This window comes from Pleurodeles waltl, chromosome 1_2, assembly GCF_031143425.1.
Source record: "Pleurodeles waltl isolate 20211129_DDA chromosome 1_2, aPleWal1.hap1.20221129, whole genome shotgun sequence".
NCBI classification, from domain to species: domain Eukaryota; kingdom Metazoa; phylum Chordata; class Amphibia; order Caudata; family Salamandridae; genus Pleurodeles; species Pleurodeles waltl.
The window spans coordinates 797,541,561-797,562,636 of NC_090437.1; the positions used below are offsets into that span (position 1 = coordinate 797,541,561).

Sequence of the window (21,076 nt, forward strand, 5' to 3'; positions counted from 1 at the left end):
GATCCAGGGAGCTGTAAGAGAATTCGACAAAGGGCTGGAGAATGTAATTTAAAATACCACTAAAACTCAAATGAAAAGAAAATCAGCAAGTGCCTCACAGCTAGAGAATAGACTTACACATCACCAAGGCCACGAATGTTAATCTGAGTAGGAAGCTCTCTTCACGCACTGGTAAGGAGGCAGAAACTGATGAAGGCACGTCACTGTCAAATCTTGAGAAGACGCATGATAAAAATCTACTACTCTGTTTGCGCATCAGCCCCTTCAAACTTCAACTTGAAAAAGAGGCCTCCCCCGGCTTTGGCCAGCAGCCCGACTCCCTGGGGTTCTTGAAACAAGTGGTATCACTTCACTTTCAGAATGCCCTCTCAGACGAGGCAGGCTCGGTGGAACTGGAGAAGCGCGCACTTGGGCAGACTAGCCTCGGGCGGAATGCGAGCGCGGTGTGGTGGGAGCGGAGTCAACACTGTGTCCCGCTCTCCTCCTCTTGGAAGCAGTGTTCGCGCGTGAGTAATGACAGAAGCAGAGCTACCACAGTATTACAACTTTTCCCTGTGAAATGGGTGATCACCCTTGATATTCCCCGCACTTTACGCCCAGCGCACTTTGGATGCTAGCTAGCCACACTCTTCCACCTTGATCTAGCTAAAATATCAACACAGAGCTCGCACTAGCAAAGATGCATTCGCTTGTTCCGAGATCAATGACTTTTAAAATGTTGAGCCACATTCTGATTAAACGGCCAAAAAGCAACTGTCCTTTTTTATTGACTGTTGATTTTGTTGTGTCATTTTTAAATTGAGGACATTTGATGAATTCAGATTTTTTTGTTATGATCTCATGTTTTAAAGCGCAGAATCTACTACTTTCTAATTGTTATGGCCAGTATGGCTGAAAACAATAAAAGATGATTTGATTTAAGTGATTAATAGGGACATTGGTGACACTTATTTCCAAGGTAAGATCCTGATTTCGAGCCTGTTTTGAGTATCACACCCCACCAGGTCCTTACCTGGTCAAACGTTTCCTCGTGAAACTGCGGTGTAGTAATACCACATGGAAACTTACCGACCTACTTGAAATAGAACGAGTTTCTGCCGAAATTTGTATTAGGATGAAACTTTTAATCAGGGCCTCGGTTGTAGTTGAGTGTAAACGCTAAGAATGTAAGCATTATGGCCAGGTAAAGTTTTATAGTTAGAAATATTACATGTCCGCGTTTAGGGAAGACGTAAATGTGCAGGGTGGCAAAATGTAACCCCCATCGGGAAGGGTAGAGATATAAATATTTTGACGAGGAGAGGTAAACACAGAGAGGGGAGGATGGAATGGGATGTGACAACGGAGCAGCAGGAGGCTTGTGAATAATGATAAACAGGACGCAGGATAGGAAGACTATATGAAGTGGGATGTGGCTCTGTTTACAATCCAATACGGACTTCTGCTAAAGCTGTGCGGCGTTTACCTGTTCTCACTGCATTTCGCGCCTGGTTGACCGTCATTTGACCACTCATGTGCATCAGGACTTTGGCCTGCGGACTGGTCTGGATGTGGGTGGCTGGGATGACTGCTGTAGGGACGCCGTTCGAGTTCACCATCTTGCTGAAATCCACGCCGTTCCCCTGGACTTTCGGAGACGGCCCCGCTGCTGTGGAAGGACTCACCATGGTCACCACCTGCCCTGTCTGGCCAGAGGTGGCCATGGCGGCATTTGCTTGGCTGGCACCGGTCACTGCCCTAGAGAAGGGAAGAACATGTTTATGCTGCGTAAGGAGGCATTTCAGAACATGCAATATGTATGGCATACTGCGTTTTTTAAGACAATAAGCTTGACATATATATACCTCATTTAAATTAACATATCGAGGTAACTTTGATTCAGACCTATTAGTCAATCCATTTTACTTGAATACTTTTGGCAACGTCTGGTTTGGCCTCTATCTCAGCTTAGCCTGGACAGAAGCAGAACAGAAGGGACAGTACTCACCAGTGCTGTCTGTCAGATACCTCAGTGGAGAGGAGATCCGTCGGCAACTTGCAGTCAATGGAGCCGTTTCCTCTTCCATCCTTTTGAGGTGGGTTGAATAAGTATCACTGACTTTGCTGCTTAGGCGCTTTTTAAGCTCAAAGTGACAACTCAGTATTAGATGTGTGCAGTTTTATGTTGGACGGTATTAGACTGCACTGTGTAGCCCTCCTCACAATATTTACAATAATTCTTATCAGCACATTCTCTTTTAGTAAGGATGTCTCTTGTGTTTTTTTTGTATGTGGTTGACTTGTCAATCCTTTGCACTTTCTTCCTCTTTATCCTTCGTCTACAACCTGCTTTAGCCCAGCCCTGTGGACTCTGCCGTTCAATCAGTGCTTGTAAAGCGCAACTACTCACCCGTTAGGGTCTCAAGGCGCTTGGGGGAGGGGGTGGTGGCGAGTGTAGCGTTTACCAGTGAGGTGGTTCCTAAAAAAGCCATGTCTTCAGTTCCTTCGTGAAGCTGAGGCGGGAGGTGGTTTGTCTGATGTGGAGAGGAAGAGCGTTCCAGGCGATGGCTTCGAGGTAGGAAAAGGAGCATCCTCCTGTTCTGGTTTTCCTGATGCGGGGTACTTCTGAGAGAGAGAGCTGGGCTGAGCATAGGGCCATGTGGGGTACATGGAAGTTGAGTCGCTGGTTTAGGTAGGCTGGTCCAGTGTTGTGGAGGGCTTTGTGTGCGCAGGTGAGGATCTTGAAAGTGATTCTTTGTCCTTGTCTATAGTTTGCCAATACCTCATTCTTCTTGCCTGCTTTGCTTAATAGTATCGTGGCCGTAGCTTGGGGAGGGTGCTACCCCCTTCTAATAAATGTACTGTGTGATGACTAGTTGAGTGCAGGGGCTTTTAGTAAAGTATGGTGATGTCTGTCAGATTTCACCATGAGATTTTACCCACACAGACAAAAATGAACACATAGGGCCTCATTATGACCCTGGCGGCCAGCGGTAAGCTGGCGGTAACACAGCCAACAGGCTGGCGGTGTTCCGCCAGCTATTATGACCGTGGCACAATAGCCACTGCCATACCACCGGCCCCTCCACTCCAAGTACCGCTGCCCTGGGGATTATGAGTCCCCGACCGCCAGCCTGGCCACGCCGGTAAACACCGCCATGGAAAGTCTGGCGGTAAGGGGGACTTTGGGTGCCCCTGGGGGCCCCTGCCCTGCACATGCACTTGGCATGGGCCCCCAGGCATAGCCCCGTCGCGCATTTCAATGTCCGAATTTCGGGCAGTGAAATGCGCGATGGGTGTAACTGCACCCGCTGCACATCAGCATTGCCGCTGTCTCTATTACGAGTCGGCAGCAATGTTGATGTGACTTTTCCGCTGGGCCAGCGGACGGTAACACTGTTATTGTCCGCTGGCCCAGCGGAAAAGTCATAATAGGGATCCAGAAATACCGCCGGTATTCTGGCTCCCGCAGCCTCGTGGTCTTTTTAAAAGACCACTGAGGTTGTAATGAGGGCCATAATCTTTCCCTTTCTCTGTTTAGAAAGACTTAAAAAATGTTAGTTAATTCACAAAATAATGTGCTTTCTCTCACTTAGTACACCTACCAATCGGCATTTCTCTCCCTTTCCATGCTTCTTAAGCCCCTCTCGTGCACTTTGCTTTTCAATGTATTTTAACATCATGTGCCAGCGTGACTGTTGTGAAATCTGAAGCTAACACCCCAACGCCCCATATTTAACTGACCAAGCAATGCACCTAAATATAAATATGGACGAAAGCCTGCTGGCTCCTGATCAAACCTGGCTATACTTTAAAGATATTGTTTTGTGAAAACACTGTCCATACTGCAAGGCCTAGATAAATGCTTGGACTTTGCTTGATGATGCGTTTCATCCCGCTTAGTTAAAATGAGGCCCAGGGATTCAAGGTATGAGTACGCTAACAACCGAGCAAACCTTGTAAACTGAATTGTCTCAAAGGACTCTTGTCAGCTTGGTTTTGGGTCAACAGGAAGTAAATACTTCAAGAAGAAACAACCTTTTCTTCTATGTCCATTAAAAGGTCAGCTGTGAGGCCGTGCATTGAGGTTAGTGTTTCACATGCTTGGAACTAGGTACAAAAGAAGTACCATGACATATGGGGGCTAAGAGCCGAAGGATCATAAACTGGGTAGGTTAACCCCCTCTTCTGTAAATCACAGGGTCCACGACATAACTTTTCACTGCAGGGAGGGGTGCATTTCCTCACTGCGGAGGAGCCCTCCTATGCAGGTTCTGGTGCTGGCAACTGCTCGGATATGTGAGAGAGCCAACCAGGGATTGCGTGGCTGCAGAAGAATTCTTCATCAAAGCACTGGCTTGCAAGGTATACATTTTTCACACCGTCTCTTATCTCTAAAGGCAGCTGTCTGTGCCACAAGCGTAGATATCAACGGAAAATATGTTTTAATAAATGCACAAGTACACTCCTCCTGTGCACGTGCTAAAGACTTACCTGGTGACTGCTGCAACGTAGTTGCCAGGGAATACACCAATCTTGTTTGTGTGCATCGAGGTTCCTTTAAACCATCCGTCCTGACAGCGCTCGAAGACTAAAAACATCTCGCCCTTCCGCAGCTCCAGTTCATCCTCCTTCCGAGGGGCGTATGGGTAGATAGCAACATACCTGTAAGGGAAGTAAAAAAAATATATAAACTGTGTACCAAAAGTCAACACCTCACTGCCGAAAAGAAATAAAACAAACTCTGGCAAAGCAAATATATCTCCACTTTCCAGACTTATTGGCTTTACCAATCCTTTTTTTGCTGATGCAGTTGAGCTTTGCCCCCCAAAAAAATAGCTACTGATGCATAGTTTTGCTTAAGAAAAGTATTGAAAAAACGTACGATGACACATATGCATCCTCAGGCATGTGAATGTACAAGTCAGCAAATTCGACAGCCTGAGTTTCAGCACACGCGCCTCATGACCTGCCGGCCAAGTTGTTTTGTACTTATTCACCATTCCATGGTGCTGGATGCTGATCTTGGAATGGTAAAAAAAAAAACTTTAAAAAAACATAGAACGTGCACTGAACTGAATTTTTGTTCAAATGAGTGGCCCAACAGCAAATTGGGGTGGGATAGTGGATGAGTGGTCAAGTGAGCAAAGGTGGCAGCTGCAAGAAAGTAGCAGCAAAATAAATTGTGCTAGAAGAGCAGGGAGAGCAATAGTGGGGATGTGTCACGCAAGGAAGAGAACAAGAAAAAAAATGCACATTGTGCTGAAAGAAAAATAAACAAGTAGTTCCCTCAGTGTAAGCAGAGGAAGGAAAGAAGTCATCCAATCAAAAATACGGTGATGAAACTTGTTCTAGGCCAAGCCACTGAATTAGAAACAAGCAAATGTGATTTACGAGAAAACCAACCAATGGTAAGCAATGGGCTAGCCAAAGCCCATTGTAAGTTTTCGTGTTGTCCATATAAGTCTTTTCTACAACAACCGCTAAAAGCTGCCTGTAGGCACGACCTAACACACACTGCGCACACTACGACAACCAGTTACTGCCTACACGAAACACTTCATGCAGCTTTAGTAATTAGACAACATCCAAACTTTAGATGGAAATGATCACTGTGCTGTAAAACACGAAACCAGAGATTATCAAGGTAACTAACACATTTCAGTAGTATGGCACATAGGAGGGGTGGTAACCTTTACAATTATGTCTACATCAGTGGTTATCATATTGTTTATTATGCAGTGGTGAAGAAAGAGCAAAAATGGTTTCAGGTAATGCCAAATATATGTCAATGATAAAAATTCAACCAATCCCTTTTGCCCATCTGCTTTATTTTGGCTTCCACAACTAAAAGACCTTCCTCATTTTTGTGAGGCTGGGGCAAAGCTATTTTAAATCTGGCCTAGGGGAACAGACTGACAGCGGGCTTAAAATATATAGGTAATGGAGACTGTACTGTGCTATGAATGGGTACATAAAATAAGTAGGGGTACACAGAGCCTGGATACTCTCACGGGTGATATGCCGAGCTCTACAAATCCACTAACATAACATAGCAGTGCGAACCAAAAGGGAAAGTTGCTGTAATTTCCCCGCATGAAACAAACATAAAACACTGGCTGAAATGACAAATACAGCACAGCAAAAATACTTTGAGGGATTGATACTTTACTGCCTTGTACTACCTTTAAAGAAAATTAAGTACAAAACTGTGCCTAATGTATGCTTGGGGTTTAAGGTGGAGGGTTCTGGAACTCAATTTTGGGATTCGGAGCTTATTTATCATCCTCAAACTTTGACCCAGGGCAAAAAAAGATAAAAGCAGAAAAGAAGTACGAAAATATGAAAACAATGACAACATGATAAAGCAAGGATGTAATCAAATCTGAAAGAGTGAGGTGAAGTGTCAGGAAGACTAGTATGGCAAGACATACATAAGCTAGAATCAAAGCAAGCGCTGGCATTCAGCAACCCTAGCAAACTTCGAAAATATCTTTCTGACCTCCCAAACTGATGTAGGTTGTATTTTCAAATTTAGCACTCACTGCAAGGAAGCTAGGCCCCACTGTAACTTTGTCTCCTTTTTAGTTATATCGATATGCCTACATCATGAGGAAGGTGGAAAGATGTTAATACATTCATAGTCAATGCACCTTGGGTTAAAACCTTCACTTCAAGTGATTATTCCAATGTTTGCTGACTTCGATGTTCTGGTGCAAGGGTGCTTAAAATATTACTCTTTCTACCAATCATCAGGTCAGGATGACCATTCAACTTTGATTCATACAAAGGAATATGCTTTAAGATTCTGCTCAGAATTTAAAACAAGTTCCTGTTTTTCTTTAAAGGGACAATCAAAGTTGTCCTTGGTGTGGTCCTGCTATTTATGACAAATTCAACTATAGCCAATTCAGAATGAGATCATACTCATGAACTGGAACTGAAAGTTAGACTATGTAAAAGTGATGCTGAGCATTTGCTCCATGTTAAACCACTAGCACAATTTATGAGTCCCACTACTGCACAAAACTAAAATAATAGGTGTAGAGTAACAAAGGCAATGTAACTAAAAGGACTGCATCCTCCACTGCTTGGTACAGCTTGGAAATGCCAGCAGAAACATCTATTTTGCCATGTTCTTGCATTCAAATCAAATCAACAAAATTCAAGTTCATGGCGAGCTGTCTCACACATGTAAAACAAACTATCAGCGCCCCTTATGTCCATTATGCCCATTCTACCCGCCCTGACTGGGTTCAATGGCTATGGCCTGTGGAGAAGTCAAAGTATCTGCTGCCGGCATAGTGACCAGCGCCCATGTTCACAAGGCAGTGTAAGTACCTCCAAAATCACACCAACTCAACTAGCAAATACACGTGGGTAACACGGAGCTGAGCTGCGAGAGCCCTGCTGGCCTCTCCTCTCACCAAACCTCAGTTAATCCCAACCTGCCACTGATATAAGCGATAGATGTTTACAAGCCAGGTTCACCTTAAGCACAAACTGCTCCCTATGGGTAGCATGGGTGCAGGAAGGCCGATTGTGTTATCACTCCCTTAAAAACTATTCTTTGTGCCAGGGCCTTCAGGCATTGCACCAATCCTTACTTTTATATAGCATGCACGTTTCCATTTTAACAAATCCTTAATCTAGTACATTCAATAATACAGAGCTACCTGGCTCAGTACATGCCGACTAGTTTGCTGTACAAAGGTGCATTTAGGAAGTTGTCTGGATCCACCGTGTATCCCATGCTCTCTGCGTGTTTACTTTTGGCGTGAGAACTAATAATAGAGTTGTGACAACCCTGAGAAGGTCAGACACCATATTCCCTTTTAATAGTTTTTGTTTTATCAATTGCAGAGCACGAAAGAGTAAATACAGTACTAGTTGGTTGACCGCAGACATTGAAAGGTAAGTTAAGGATTCACAATTAGAGGAAGAGTCCTGCAGATATGGCGCATAAAGTGCAATGACGAGCAGGCTCGCTTCAATGCTACTTACACACTTGGGCGGTTCTGTGATCTTAAGGTTGCAATTGGGTCCACGGAAGAGGGTGCTGGCCTCTGTCCTGCTCCCGAGGAGGCGGCGGCAGCGGAAGATGTGGAAGCTATGACAGCAGTCAAAGGGGGTGGTGGAAGGAGAGGCGGGTTTAGATCCTAGATAGAAGGAAAAGAGAGAGTTTGGTAAATTTATGCTTAATGTTACAATGGAAGACTTTATTTTCTTTTACTTTCTTCGGACAAAGCCTAGCCCTGCTTCTTTTGCCTATCACACTTTCATTTGGGTTAGAGAAAAGATAAATGTGTTAGTCCCCGCCTGGGGTCACAGGGCCAACCTGCAATAAAATAAGATGCTCTATCAATCAACAGAAGATGGATCCATTCATGCTAATTTGATGATCAATTTCTGATGTAAGAAACACGCTCCTGTACCTAGACACCCCTTTCAAAAGAAGTCCTTAACTAGCTCACCTGCTAAGCAGTTGTTTTTGTAACCCAAAACTCTGCACCAAGGGACTTCTACTCCACATCAGTGGGCCCCGGGCTTTGAAGTGCGGGGTAGGCAGGGCAAGTGCAAGGTCAAAGCACAGCCTCTCGCTATTGTGGCCACTTTCCCTCATTCTTCTCCTTCGCATTAGCGGCCTTTGAAACTCGGCCATATCAAAACGAGCCATCTCCCGCGAGCACACCAGTGAAAGGGGACAGTTCTGCTCGAGAGGGCAGGCCCTGATGGGGGGTTTCTCTCCAAGAGATTCTGTTCCCTTTGAAAATCAATGGAGCAATTGTTGCTTTCCGATCCATAAAACATCGGCTACTTCTTTTTGGAGTGGGGGGAGGGGAGGAAGCTAAAGACTGACACCCATGGGAAAATGGGCACACAAAATCACGCATTGCCTAAAAACAACATCTTTGTTTTGAAATAGGGCATTTTGCGGTTCAAAGTAAAAATAATCCCAAAAGAAAAAAAACACAGGCTGCAGAAAACCGGTATGGGTTTTACACATCAACACGGTCTTAAAATATAATATGCTTATTGTTGGAAAAGTCTGAGCCAGTCCCAGACTTGGGTCATAAAAGTTAAATATTAACTCGCAGGAGGAAATTTCAATTAAATACATTTATTCTTACATAGTTGACCTAAGAATTATATGTTGTTTTATAGACTATGTAATGAAAACCAAATTACTTCAGATTTACTATGCCCAGGTGGTCTGTGCACAGGGTTTGAACCAGGCTTCCAGATGTTAACTGCTGGCCAGAGTCAGAAACACCCATTTTCATGTTTAAACTCGGTAGAGTCGTAAGCTCATAAAGGCCAACATCAAATGTATTTAATGTGTCAAACAGTGACATGGTATTTTAACTATGTTGGGATTTTCAAGACTTGCATTTTTAGAAATTACATTTGTTGTGGTATTTATTTTATTTGAATAATTCTGCCTTACTCTATGGACCACACTCTTGCTTTTCACGTATGCTGCAGTTTTCTAACTTGCTAGCTCTGCTCGATTCCTGAGGCTCCATGGGATTTCATTCTTGCACCATTGCTTTCATCAAGTATGAGGAGATGCTGGTAGATGGAAAACTCGACCCATCCGTATGTGTTGACATGCAGATTAATCTATGTCATTCCTCAAGGATATCCAGCACTGCTTTGAGGCAACAACCTGGGTAAGACAACCAAAACTCCTGCTGCTTTTCAATTTGGTTGCTCACGGGATCACTGTTGAAAATCCCTCCCCACATCTCAAACATTGCAGTAGTCAACATAGCTGTGTCAAAGGGTTCGACTCAAATAACTCTTTGTTAAATCGGGAGAGATTTGGATCTTGCTTATTAAAACTCCTGCACAAGTACTACCATCTTGTTGGTCCAGAGTGTCACTGTACAACAAAGGGTGGATCTCCTATGTTTAAAAGGTTGGGGCATTTGATTTGCGGTTTCCACCACTGGGTAGAATGCACTTGTTAGAAATGGGGTCTCTAGTTGCTAGTCAGATTACGCCCTGTCCAAGTAGGGACCTTCACTAGTCAGTGTAGGAGAGATACAAAGCTCAGGTAACCCCAGCTGACCCCCCCTCTTGGCAGCTTGGCACAAGCAGTCAGGCTTATCTCAGAGGAAATGTGTGAAAGTATTTGTACCAATGCACCCAGTAACGCAGTGAAAACACAACAAAAGCACTCCACACCAGTGTAGAAAAGTTGCCAATATTTATCTAAATCAAAATGGACCAAAATGACAAAAATCCAACATACACAAGCAAGGATATAAATGTTTAAAGTAAAAAGAGTCTTAATCCATAGAAATCAACAAATGCATTGTTTTAGCACAAAGTACCTGGTATGTGTGAAAAATAAAGCTGCGCGGGTGAGCGTGCATCGGAAAAGCAAGCGATGCGTCGATTCCTTACTCGCAAGTGAGGCCGTGCATTGATTCTTTCTCCACCGGGTAAGTGATGTGTTGGTTTCTGGACCAGCAGCCTCGGGTCCGTGCAGTGATGTTGAAGATTTTGACGCCCAAGGAAAATCCAGACACATAGCATTGATTAATCTGCGCTGAACTGGCAATATGTCGATTTTTCAGCAGCGGTGTAGGTGCTGCATCGAATTTTCTGCAGCTTGGCTCCAAGTGTGTTGGTTTTCTCTCTAGTTCTGCCAGCTACTCCTTCCAGGGGCCCAGAGACTGGATGTGGCACCACTTGGCAATTCAGGGGGTCTCAGCAAGAGAGCCCAGCCGCTGCCAGATGAAGTCTTTGATGTCCCCGAGACTTCTTAACATGAGGCAAGCTCAGTCAAAGCCCTTGGAGAATCTTCAGAAGCAGGATACACAGCAAAGTCCAGTCTTTGTCCTCTCTAAAGCAGAAGCAGCAACTGCAGCCCAACCCAGCAAAGCACACATCAAAGGGGCAGTACTCCTCCTCAAGGTATTCTCCTTGGCAGAGCCTCCTCTTGATCCAGAAGTGTTCTAAAAGTCTGGGTGTTTGGGTCCACTACTTATACTCATTTCTGTCTTGGAAGTAGGAAAACTTCAAAGGAAAGTCTGTTATTCACAAGATCCTGCCTTGCCGAGGACGGGCTTCAGACACACTAAAGGGGCTGGAGACTGCATTGTGTGAGGACAGGCACAGCTCTTTCAGGTGCAGGTTTTAGCTCATCCCTCCCCATCCCAGCCTAGGAAGACTCATCAGGATACGCAAGACACATCTCTGCTCCCCGTGTCACTGTCTAGAGGGAATTCAAAAACAGCCCAACTGTCAGTCGGACCCAGATGTGGATTCCACAGGCAGGCTTAAACACAGATTGGTTAAGCAAGAAAATGCCCACTTTCTAAAAGTGGCATTTTCAAACAGACAATCTAAAAACCAACTCCACCAAAAGATGCATTTTTAAATTGTGAGTTCAGAGACAACAAACTCCACATTTCTATCTGCTCCCAATGGGAAACTGCACTTAAAAGATATTAAAGGCAGTTCCCTTGTTCACCTGTGGGAGAGAGAGTGAAAATCGAATTTGGCAGTATTTCACTATTAGGATATGTAAAACACACCAGTACATGTCCTACCTTTTAAATACACTGTACCTGCCCATGGGACTACCTAGGGCCTACCTTAGGGGTGACTTACATGTAGTAAAAGGGAAGGTCAAATGGGCAGTGCAAAACTGCACACACAGACTCTGCAGTGGCAGATCTGAGACATGTTTATAGGGCTACTCATGTGGGTGGCACAATCAGTGCAGGAGGCCATTTAGTAGCATTTGATTTACAGGACCTGGGCACCTCTAGTGCACTTTATTAGGGACTTACTAATAAATGAAATCTGCCAATCAGGGATAACCAATCATAATCACAATTTATGCAGGGAACATTTGCACTTTAGCACTGGTCAGCAGTGGTAAAGTGCCCAGAGTACCAAAAAACAACAAAAACGAATTCCAGCACGCAGGCAAAAAATAAAGGAAGCAGAGGGAAAATGACAGGGGAAACCAGGCCAAGGATGCCAGGTCGGGCAAACAAATAGTGGCCTAATAATAAACAATTTGCAGGAAATTTCACAATACAGCTTATAAATCATGTACATACTGGCTCGCAAGGGAGCAAAACGTCTTTTTTTAGGTCTGTCCAGAAACTGCTTTCGGTTTATTGAAAGACCACATTTCATCATTATTGCAAAAAAGAATAACAGAAATAGCAGCAGTGATGAGGTTTAGGTTCGCCTACTTCAATTATTCACTTCCATGCTTTTTGCTCTGATAGCCATTGCTTCCAAGCCGATCATGCTTCACCCAGTGATGACATTGCACCACACCCTCTCACCAAGCATGGGCTGACTGCCCATGTGCAGAGTTGGCATTGCACCCCTCCTAAACTAACACTGGTATCAGCATTGAATCATCCATGCTTCCAGCACACTGGCCCTCACAAACTGTGGACTGCTTGTGTTTGCCCCCAACCTTTTCAGCATAGTCGCAGATGAAGGTCAATGAGTGGCATCCACCACACCACTCTGCTGTCTTTCTGTGCCACATCTGTACCTCCTCCCAGAGCCAGCTGTCCATGTGTGACTTCCCCTCCCAGACCAATAATCGATCATGTGCAGCTCCCACTAGTGTTTGTGGAACAGTTGATGGCAAAGCCAATAGGTCTGGCTTTCAATTCCAGATACAATACAAACCCATTGCCTTGTCAATGCTTGTTACTTCTGTGTCCACTGAATGAACTAGCTCGCACTTACTTTACTTAAAACATAAAATGTCTTGCAGTGAGAGCTACCACTGGCACTCTTGCAGCACAACTCTCTATTTATGCTGCAATAAGGGCAGGGTGCATTTTGAAAAAGCACAAGGCACATTGTGCTACCACACCAAATAGATTCATCATCATACATTCAGAAAGTCCTTAAAAACCTTTATCTTTGACCAATTACCATACTTTTAATAACATTATTTTATCTAGCACCAATAAGTCTATCTAGGCAAACCCTGCACTTTATAAATACCATTTCCATTGCCACATGATAGTAGCAGTAGGCCCGGAATACATGGAGGGCGTCTGTGAGTGCTGCATATTATAGGTTAATGGTGGTCATTCTAATGAGCTTATTTTCCATTCAAGAGTTCAATGTGTGGCATCTGGTGCACCTTGCCCTTGGAATGCGGAATATTTAGGTGGTCTTAAAATCTGTATAGGGGCCTAAGGGAGTTTTTGGTGAGGGGTTTTAACATCTTTCCCGGCGCTCACTGGTCCTCCTCTCTCCCAAAAACCTAATGCTAATCCCACATTATAGAACTTTATGCTGCTCAATGGGTGGCATGCATGCAACATAGTGGTAACGTTTTGGCAATATAATAAGTAAATCAGCACATCTAGTTTATCATAATAGGTCTCTGAGTGAGGCTGTGATTGGTTCACTTATTCACAGGCCCAACTCGCTGTACTAGTAGCTATTGCTAGAGCAACAACTGGCAATGTCAATAGGACTGCATCGGCTGCTAGACTTTTGGCCTGTCAATGCTTGTTTTGTTATGGGTTTTGTAAAACGTTATTGTTGGGAGGGGGTTCAAAGGTCTTCACCAAACAAAACTCTGTCTAACAGCTAAACAGTATATTGGTCGCCAAAAGTACACATTGACAACTATGGTACTGTCACAGAAAAAACTCCTTAGTGTGCTCCTTGTTAAAGAGTAAAGTTCTGGCACTCACAGTGAACTTAGCCAATGGCTGAACTGGGCAGACTCTACTACCCCATACTGTATATTGTAGTGGGCAGAAGTAAAATGTGAATGGCACAACAACAGACCAATGGATGAAGAGGACTGGCTAAAAGTCCCTGTAAATAATTTTAGTAAAATCAGAAGGTAGTGGCTAACATTAGGTCTGAAGAAAGAATCAATGGGTACTGTTATTGCAGCAGCAATTTTGACATGTAAAACACACAGCAGTCACTTGCATATACCAATATTTTACTCCAGCAAGATTACCTGGGTACAGTACAAAAAACAAAACAGTAGAGCAAATTTGATTTAAACATGTAATTTGATGAACACCTCTAAAAATTGTTTATAAAACTGTTTTACATATTTCTCAACACAACAGGCATACCCTTAAGGCAGTAATATTTACAGGGTAGTGCCGAAGTTACAATAACAAAATGTACGAGGAATAGTAAGGACGTAAAAACAAAAACCCTTAATCAGTTTTTTTTTTTATATAGCGCAAACTCGACCCAAAGGTACAAGAGCGCTTGACATGGGCACCAGTTACATTACACAAGGACACATTCCTTTTTTGGTAGGCACAGGGATTAAGTGATTTACCTACAATCAAAGGATGCTGAGCCGACGCCAAGACTCGAACTTGGTTCTTCAATTCCAAAGTCAGCAGCTCTGGCTGTGACATCACATCATCCTCTCCCTTAATTAAAATGTAAGGAGTGCACGCTTCAGCACAACAAGGTGAACAACAGACCCTACTGTTGTGTACATCTAAAAGACATTGAACTTCTGCTTTGAAATGATAAATTAGCAATTATCACCACCAGGGAATCTAGCTCCTGAACATTGATTAACACCCAAGGTTAATGAGATATACAACCGTTGTAGGAAAAAAGGACTTGAGTGTAAGGTCCAACTTCCACCTTTAAAGGTTGTGACAGCAGCTTGCTAAGGAGAATCGATAGCTTTTCCATGGCATGAGCAATACAAAGTGAAACAAATGAAGTTTACTGAAGCACGTTCGTTAGACCTCCCCTTTTACACAAGCACTGCCAAAGACAACTAGTCGGCGTTTGTCTTCATTCAATTCTTATATTCATATGAAATGAAAACTACAAACTATAATCCCTTTCCATTAAAATGTCAACCATATCCTTCTTTTAAATTTCTTCTTTAACAATACACATTCTCAACTCATTTCTATTTCTGTATCATGGGCTCAAGGTAACCAGCACCAGACAGCTGTAAATAGGACACTATTTGCATCCTGGGCTCAAATTTGCCAGGAAGGGATACGGATTGGATGAAGTGCTTCTAAGAAGTTCTTGATGTGAAATACTGCCTTGCAGTACCTCCTGTCACGTGTACAGCACACCTCTCATGAGCCTCCTTCTGAAGAACCTCACTACTAGACTAGCAGAAGTCGCTAACAAGACACAATGTGTGTGTCTTAGAGTCCACACTGACCCAAGTTCACCTTGACTAATCAATAAGTTAAATTTCTAATTCCGTGATACTTCTTTCAGTTTAAGTACTCTCTTATTGTGCTGTTTAATCTTGGCACTTTAGTACATGAGACAGGAAGGGAATCATTCATCCGGTCACTTGATGCCGAAGACCCTTCAGTCATGTAATATTGCAGTTCTTGAAAGGAACACTGGAAACAGTGGGCCTAAGTCCTTGCTTTACGGGATGGGTGGAGAGCTGCTATACAAACCCCTCGGCTAAAGTTAGGGCTAATGGGTGCAAGTCAAAACACATTACTATAGGCAGGAGCACAAGACAAGGTTGCCTTCTCTTTTCTTTACTGTTCAATTTAATGCTGGAACCCTTGGTCAATAGGTTAGGGGCAAACAATATCCAAGGGTTCTGACTGGGACAAGGCATACACAAAATAGTCATGTTTGCCAATGACATTATGGCCATTGGGACAAACCCTGAATCTTCCATTCCCGTCTTGATCTCAGAACTGGAGGAATTCGGCACAATAGCCAGAGTCAAAATTGCCCCTGATCAAACTGAGGCTTTCACTGCTCCCTTCCCAGGGATCAGGCAACTAGGCTTAGGCAGCAATTCCCATTTCACAAGTTCCATCCCATATCTAGGGATGACAATTGCTCAGATGTTAGAGCATGCAGCCTATTTGAAACATTGCATAAAGATCGTCAAATTTGGCACATAGGGGGGTTGTCGTGGACAGGACACATAGCAGTAGGTAAAATGGTGTCACGCCCATGCACTCTTTACATGTTCTGTGTTCTACCACTGACAATCAGAAGGCCTCTCCTGCACAAGATATAGACTACAATGAAACAACTGCATCTGGGATTAGAAAAGGCACGGGATTGCCTTGCACATTCTACGAAAACCACACAGGGAAGGGGTGTAGCACTACCCAACATTAAACAATATTACCAAGCCTCACAACTAAGATGCAAAAGAAGGGACACGCTCTCAATCAGGGCAGCACTAGTTCTTTATGGATCAGACAATTGGGGACTACACAGAAGTTACATCTACTGGATGCTTAAAAAAGACAAGAGCACGGACATATACGGCTTCCCCATGATAAGAGAGACACCCTATTAGTGTGCGAGAAAGAAATAGGAAAAAAACAGAAGCACTCGCCAGTCCCCTCCCCACTGATGCAGATCCTGGGTATTTGATCCAGCCTACAAAGTAGGGAGCTTTGAAGTATGGAGGCAAGGGGCTGTAAACGACTAGGAGATGTGTTTGGAGGCTCATGAATTAGATCCTTGCTGGATAATTATACGTTCTATAAAATACCAGAATCCGAAAGATTCTGCTATCCTAAAATTAAACACTGGGGCACGATCTCCCACATCAGATCTTTAGCTTGCAGACCCCTAGCTAACCTTGAATAGTGGCGACTATCACGGTAAAAGCAACAGAAAACTAGTGTCAGGTCTGTACAAATAACTATCCCAGAATGAGACAATAATGGGACAACGAAAGGTGAGAAAAAGATCTGGTTAAGGAGCTATCTAACAAAGAGTAGAAGGCGGTGTTTGCTTTAATGCAGCTAGCACTGCTATTACACAGGTAACAATGTACACAACTGCTTCCTGGTACCACCCCATGCAGACGAGGTGGGATAAACAACACAGCAGGAAATGTTGGAGGAGCTGCGACGCAGATGGTGCTCTAATACATATTACGTGGGAGTGCCCGAAATTGTAATATTACTGGTGGGAGGTCCCAGATGCCATGGACAACATATTCGACAATCAAATACCTAGGTTGCCAGCATATACCCTGCTGGGCGTGTCCAACCCCGAATGTACCCGCTATACTCCAAAAAGGGGGAGAGGATGGCACTGCTCTGTGCGCCTAAACAAACGATAAGTGAGCTACAGACCAAAGACAGGTCCCCAGACGCCAGGAACTGCCCATTTATCATAGGCAGGGAAAAATAGCAAACACGCTAACATACACAACAAAGCTGTTCGAATCCCAATGGGCCCCATTAATACAGTTCCTATCCATCTATCCTAACCTACCTGGGCTATCTACATTCCTGAGAACTATAACCATGACAGCTACCACACAGAAAGCCCCACAGAACTTGCTGTTCTCTGTCAAACACAGAATTAGGTATATTTCCTTCCTCTTTAGATGTGAGGAATATGTGTCTGTTAAGGTAGGTGGTGGTGGTAGGGGGAGTTACCCTACAGTTTCTCAATAATCACCTTACTGGTCTGCGGATGCACGCAAGAGTGTGTTACTACAGCGTAGATTTAAACAAAAACAAAACATTGGAACCAAACTTGGCGCTTTAGAGAGGATCAGGTTACAAGAAGCACCAACATCACTGTGATTGCGGTGAAACTATTGCCGCTTGCGAGTGGTAGGCAAGTTACTGGCAGGGGCTATCGCCCGAGCTTTCTCATGCTTCACAAAAGCACGCAGTCTACACCTGAGCAAGTTTTCTCCAGGTATTGTTTAATAATCCAGGCAGACTGGTGTCCTGTATGCCAAGCTGAGACTCAAAACGACTCACTGGGCTGAGCTATAATCATCAGTACTTTCTTCTTTACCAGTCAATTGAAAAATGTGCAAACTCACTTTGTTAGCTCCCAGGATCCTTCACTGTATCCTATGTAACTGGGTAGCTATCATCTGTCACTTCAGAAATTCTTGGCAGATATTTTTCCTTTTGCACGTGGCAGGGAATGCTATTTCAGGGAAAGACCACCAGCACTTTAACAGTGGCCAAGTTGTTGCTTGGTACTTTATCCTCCCGTCACTGTTCTGGCCAGGACCAGTACACCCACATGGCAAGGGCTTGGTAGAAGGTTGATGCTGGTCTTTCATTCTTACTCCAACTGTTCTTCAAAGATTTTAGGCAAAGAGCTCTGCCCGGTCTGCTGTTTTGACACTTATTGACTTTGAAAGCTTCTTGAGTAGTGTATGATGGTGATTTGGTAGACATGATCTCAATGTGGTTAGTTGTTGGGTTTGAACTGGCAATACTTGGTCATTGAACAGATGTCAAACAAGTGCATGAGTTGAAATCATTGAGAGCAGCAACTTGAGACAACTTATTAGTTTGTTATTTCATTTGTGTGCTTGAAATAGCTCTGAAAGGCCATCTTCCTGCTGCCTTGGAGCCTTTGGGGTGCTCTCAAAAACATTAGTACATCTAGGAGTATAGGTCTTACGCATCACTAATACAGTGTCAATATTATATATAATTAATGAAGTTGGTTTGGGAAAGAGGCCGCTAATACTTGGAAAAACCCCAAACACCAGCAAATTATTTGTATTTAGAAATTAAAAACTCCTATTTTCATGCACACTCACATTAAAGTTTCCTCTTACATTTCGGTTCCTACTTCTCATTTTTTTTTTTTTTTAAACAAGGAAAAAAACAAGCTGTATGCTGAAGGATCTATTTTTGCCTTGTGTTTCAGATCAAACTAACCACTTGTAAATCAAAACGCAAAAATGTTTGCCTGATTAATGGTTTAGTCCAGATCTCAATGTTTCCCAAGTTTGATAAAAATCACTCGAAAATATACTTCTTTATCCAATTTAAATAAGCAAACTCGAAAAGGTAAATGTCACCCTTTCAACTGGGCAACACAGGTAAATACAGAGCTTTCAGACGGAAAAACACTCTGTATGCAGTTTCTGTTTCCCTGTGTCGAACAATGAAGTGTTCTTCAAAAATTGATGACAATCTACAGTAAAATGCAAGTTCCCCAGTCATCGAGGCTTGAAACCTAAGTAAATACCTGCTGGGATTTCGCATGAAAGCGGCAGGCTGTCGGCTCCTTTATGCTTGCCTCTCTCACAACCTGATACGCTGGCTCCGGAGGTTACTGGCAAATGAGCAAAAGCTCTGGAACCGACCCAAGCCGTGGGGAGACTGACAGACAAATCATCCTTAGCTTCCAGCCACAAACATGAATGAATACCTTGGGCCTGGCAGCCTGTGCGACAAGCACATTTTGTTTGGAGCTGTTTTTGGTGCACGAGGCTCCTCCACTTTCTCAAACGCAGTGAAGGACAGGCTTCTTTCACTTAAAAAAGGCAGAGCACATAAATGAATGAATGATATGTTCATTTTGAAGCACACTGTCACTCAAAACAAGAGCATCCTGCCGCTATTTCAGACATATAACCACTAACAGCGGCAACTACCTGTGGAAAAGCCTCAAAAAGGATAAAGAGACCAAAGCCAGAGATGATTAAACCAACTGTTTAAAGAACTCATCAGACGCCGAAAAGAGCCAGGTTTGTAGGCGTTTCTTAAAAACAGATTCATTTTCAACGAATCCTAAAGAACAAAGGGAAATGATTCCTGGCCTTGGCACCTAACAAGGTAAAAGATCCCTTCTCGTTTTAAGCATCAAATTATGGATTGAGGAACAGATTGGTGTTATAAGAGCGGATAGTCCTTTGGGTCCTATAATAAGCAAAACGATCAGAGGTACTTCGGGCCTACTGAGTAGAAGGCTCTGAACACCAAAGTCATAGATTTAAACAGAACCCACTTATGGGCTGGTTAGCCAGTGTAGGTCCCTCAGTCCCTGAAAACCAGCGCGTTTGAGGGGAAGCTTAAATACTGATCCTACCGCCGCATTCTGAACCACCTGAAGCTTGTATAGTAAATGCTTAGCAATCCCTAAATAAAGGCGAATGCAGCAGTTCAACCTTGAGGTAATAAGAGCAAGAATTAATGTTTTATTTGCGACAAGGGGAAGAAATTAAAAACACTTTTTGAGAGATTTAATCAAAGAAAAATAAGTAACAGACACTGATAGAACTTGAGGTCGGAAAGACCAAACACCATCAAATTCGAATCCTAAATTCATTCATACTCATCTAGATAATACGTGGTTTGGTGTCCCACCACGTATAACAAACAGAAAACTATTTAAAGAAACAGCATTTGAAATTTCAGATGCTCAACTTAAGGACATAGTCCACTTTTGTCTGAAATCTATTAGCATCACAAAACAGTTTTGCATTAGCATTCTGTCTGTTGCTCACGCTTGCAACCCTCATTTGACAAAGCCATCCTGACAAACCAACAGGGTTCGAAAAAAGTACTTCCTGACTTTGCCCAAACCGGATGCCTCCTTGACAGCTGCCCTCCCGAGCACACTCTGGCAGAATAAAAAAAAGATATCATAGTGAAATGACTAATTGAGACCAACAACCCAACAATCATCTGGCTAGCAGGCATAGACCATGCTACCAACAACAGCATTTACTCATCTGGAACCATCCAACCCACTACACAACTCCTCTGAGTGGATCACTTACTGATTGCGTGCCCACTCTACTTCTTGTATCTTGTGCGAATGTCTCACCCATGCTCCTCCATCGATTCCAAGTCATCACGCTCGGTTTAGATAAACTAGGTACACTCGGTCCTCTTGACTCCCCAAGAGTCAGTAGGTTGAGAAGTCTGACTCCACAAAGATTTAAGGTTGTGGAACTTCAATGTCCAGTCACAGCCAATATTTTTAAATAAATATACCTTTATTTACATGCAAATGGAAGAAAGGGCCGTCAGATTAATGAAAAACTGAAAAAACAGGTCAGAGTACATTCTGAACAAAGTTAGGGGGCTCAGTGGAGTCACAAACTAGTCTCACTTATTGTTTAGGATGCTAACGGACATGGAAGGATGAACAGTTATCACACAACTGGAGTCACAAACTCGTCAGTGCCAGTATCTCTTGATAAGGGTTGGATGGGGTTGAATATGGCTCGTTCACACACAGCTCTTAGGAACCCACTGGATATTGTTTGCATCCACATGCAACAAGAGGACCACCCTTGCTAGGGTTGCTGTGCTACCCCACCTTTAATTGAGGATAGCCTCCTGGAAGAAAGGTTGCAGGACTA

General features: G+C 43.5%; 1 protein-coding gene across 2 annotated transcripts in view; it reads right to left on the bottom strand.

Moving 5' to 3' along the window:
- SH3RF1 (SH3 domain containing ring finger 1) overlaps positions 1–21,076 on the bottom strand; it is a 286,988-nt gene that overhangs the window by 32,229 nt on the left and 233,683 nt on the right. For both annotated transcript variants that reach the window (XM_069244137.1, XM_069244129.1), the window contains 3 exons: positions 7,984–8,138; positions 4,474–4,644; positions 1,466–1,737 (listed from right to left, as the gene is read on the bottom strand). In XM_069244137.1, coding sequence (XP_069100238.1) covers positions 1,466–1,737; positions 4,474–4,644; positions 7,984–8,138 — 598 coding nt within the window. The remainder of the gene's footprint in view (positions 1–1,465; positions 1,738–4,473; positions 4,645–7,983; positions 8,139–21,076) is intronic.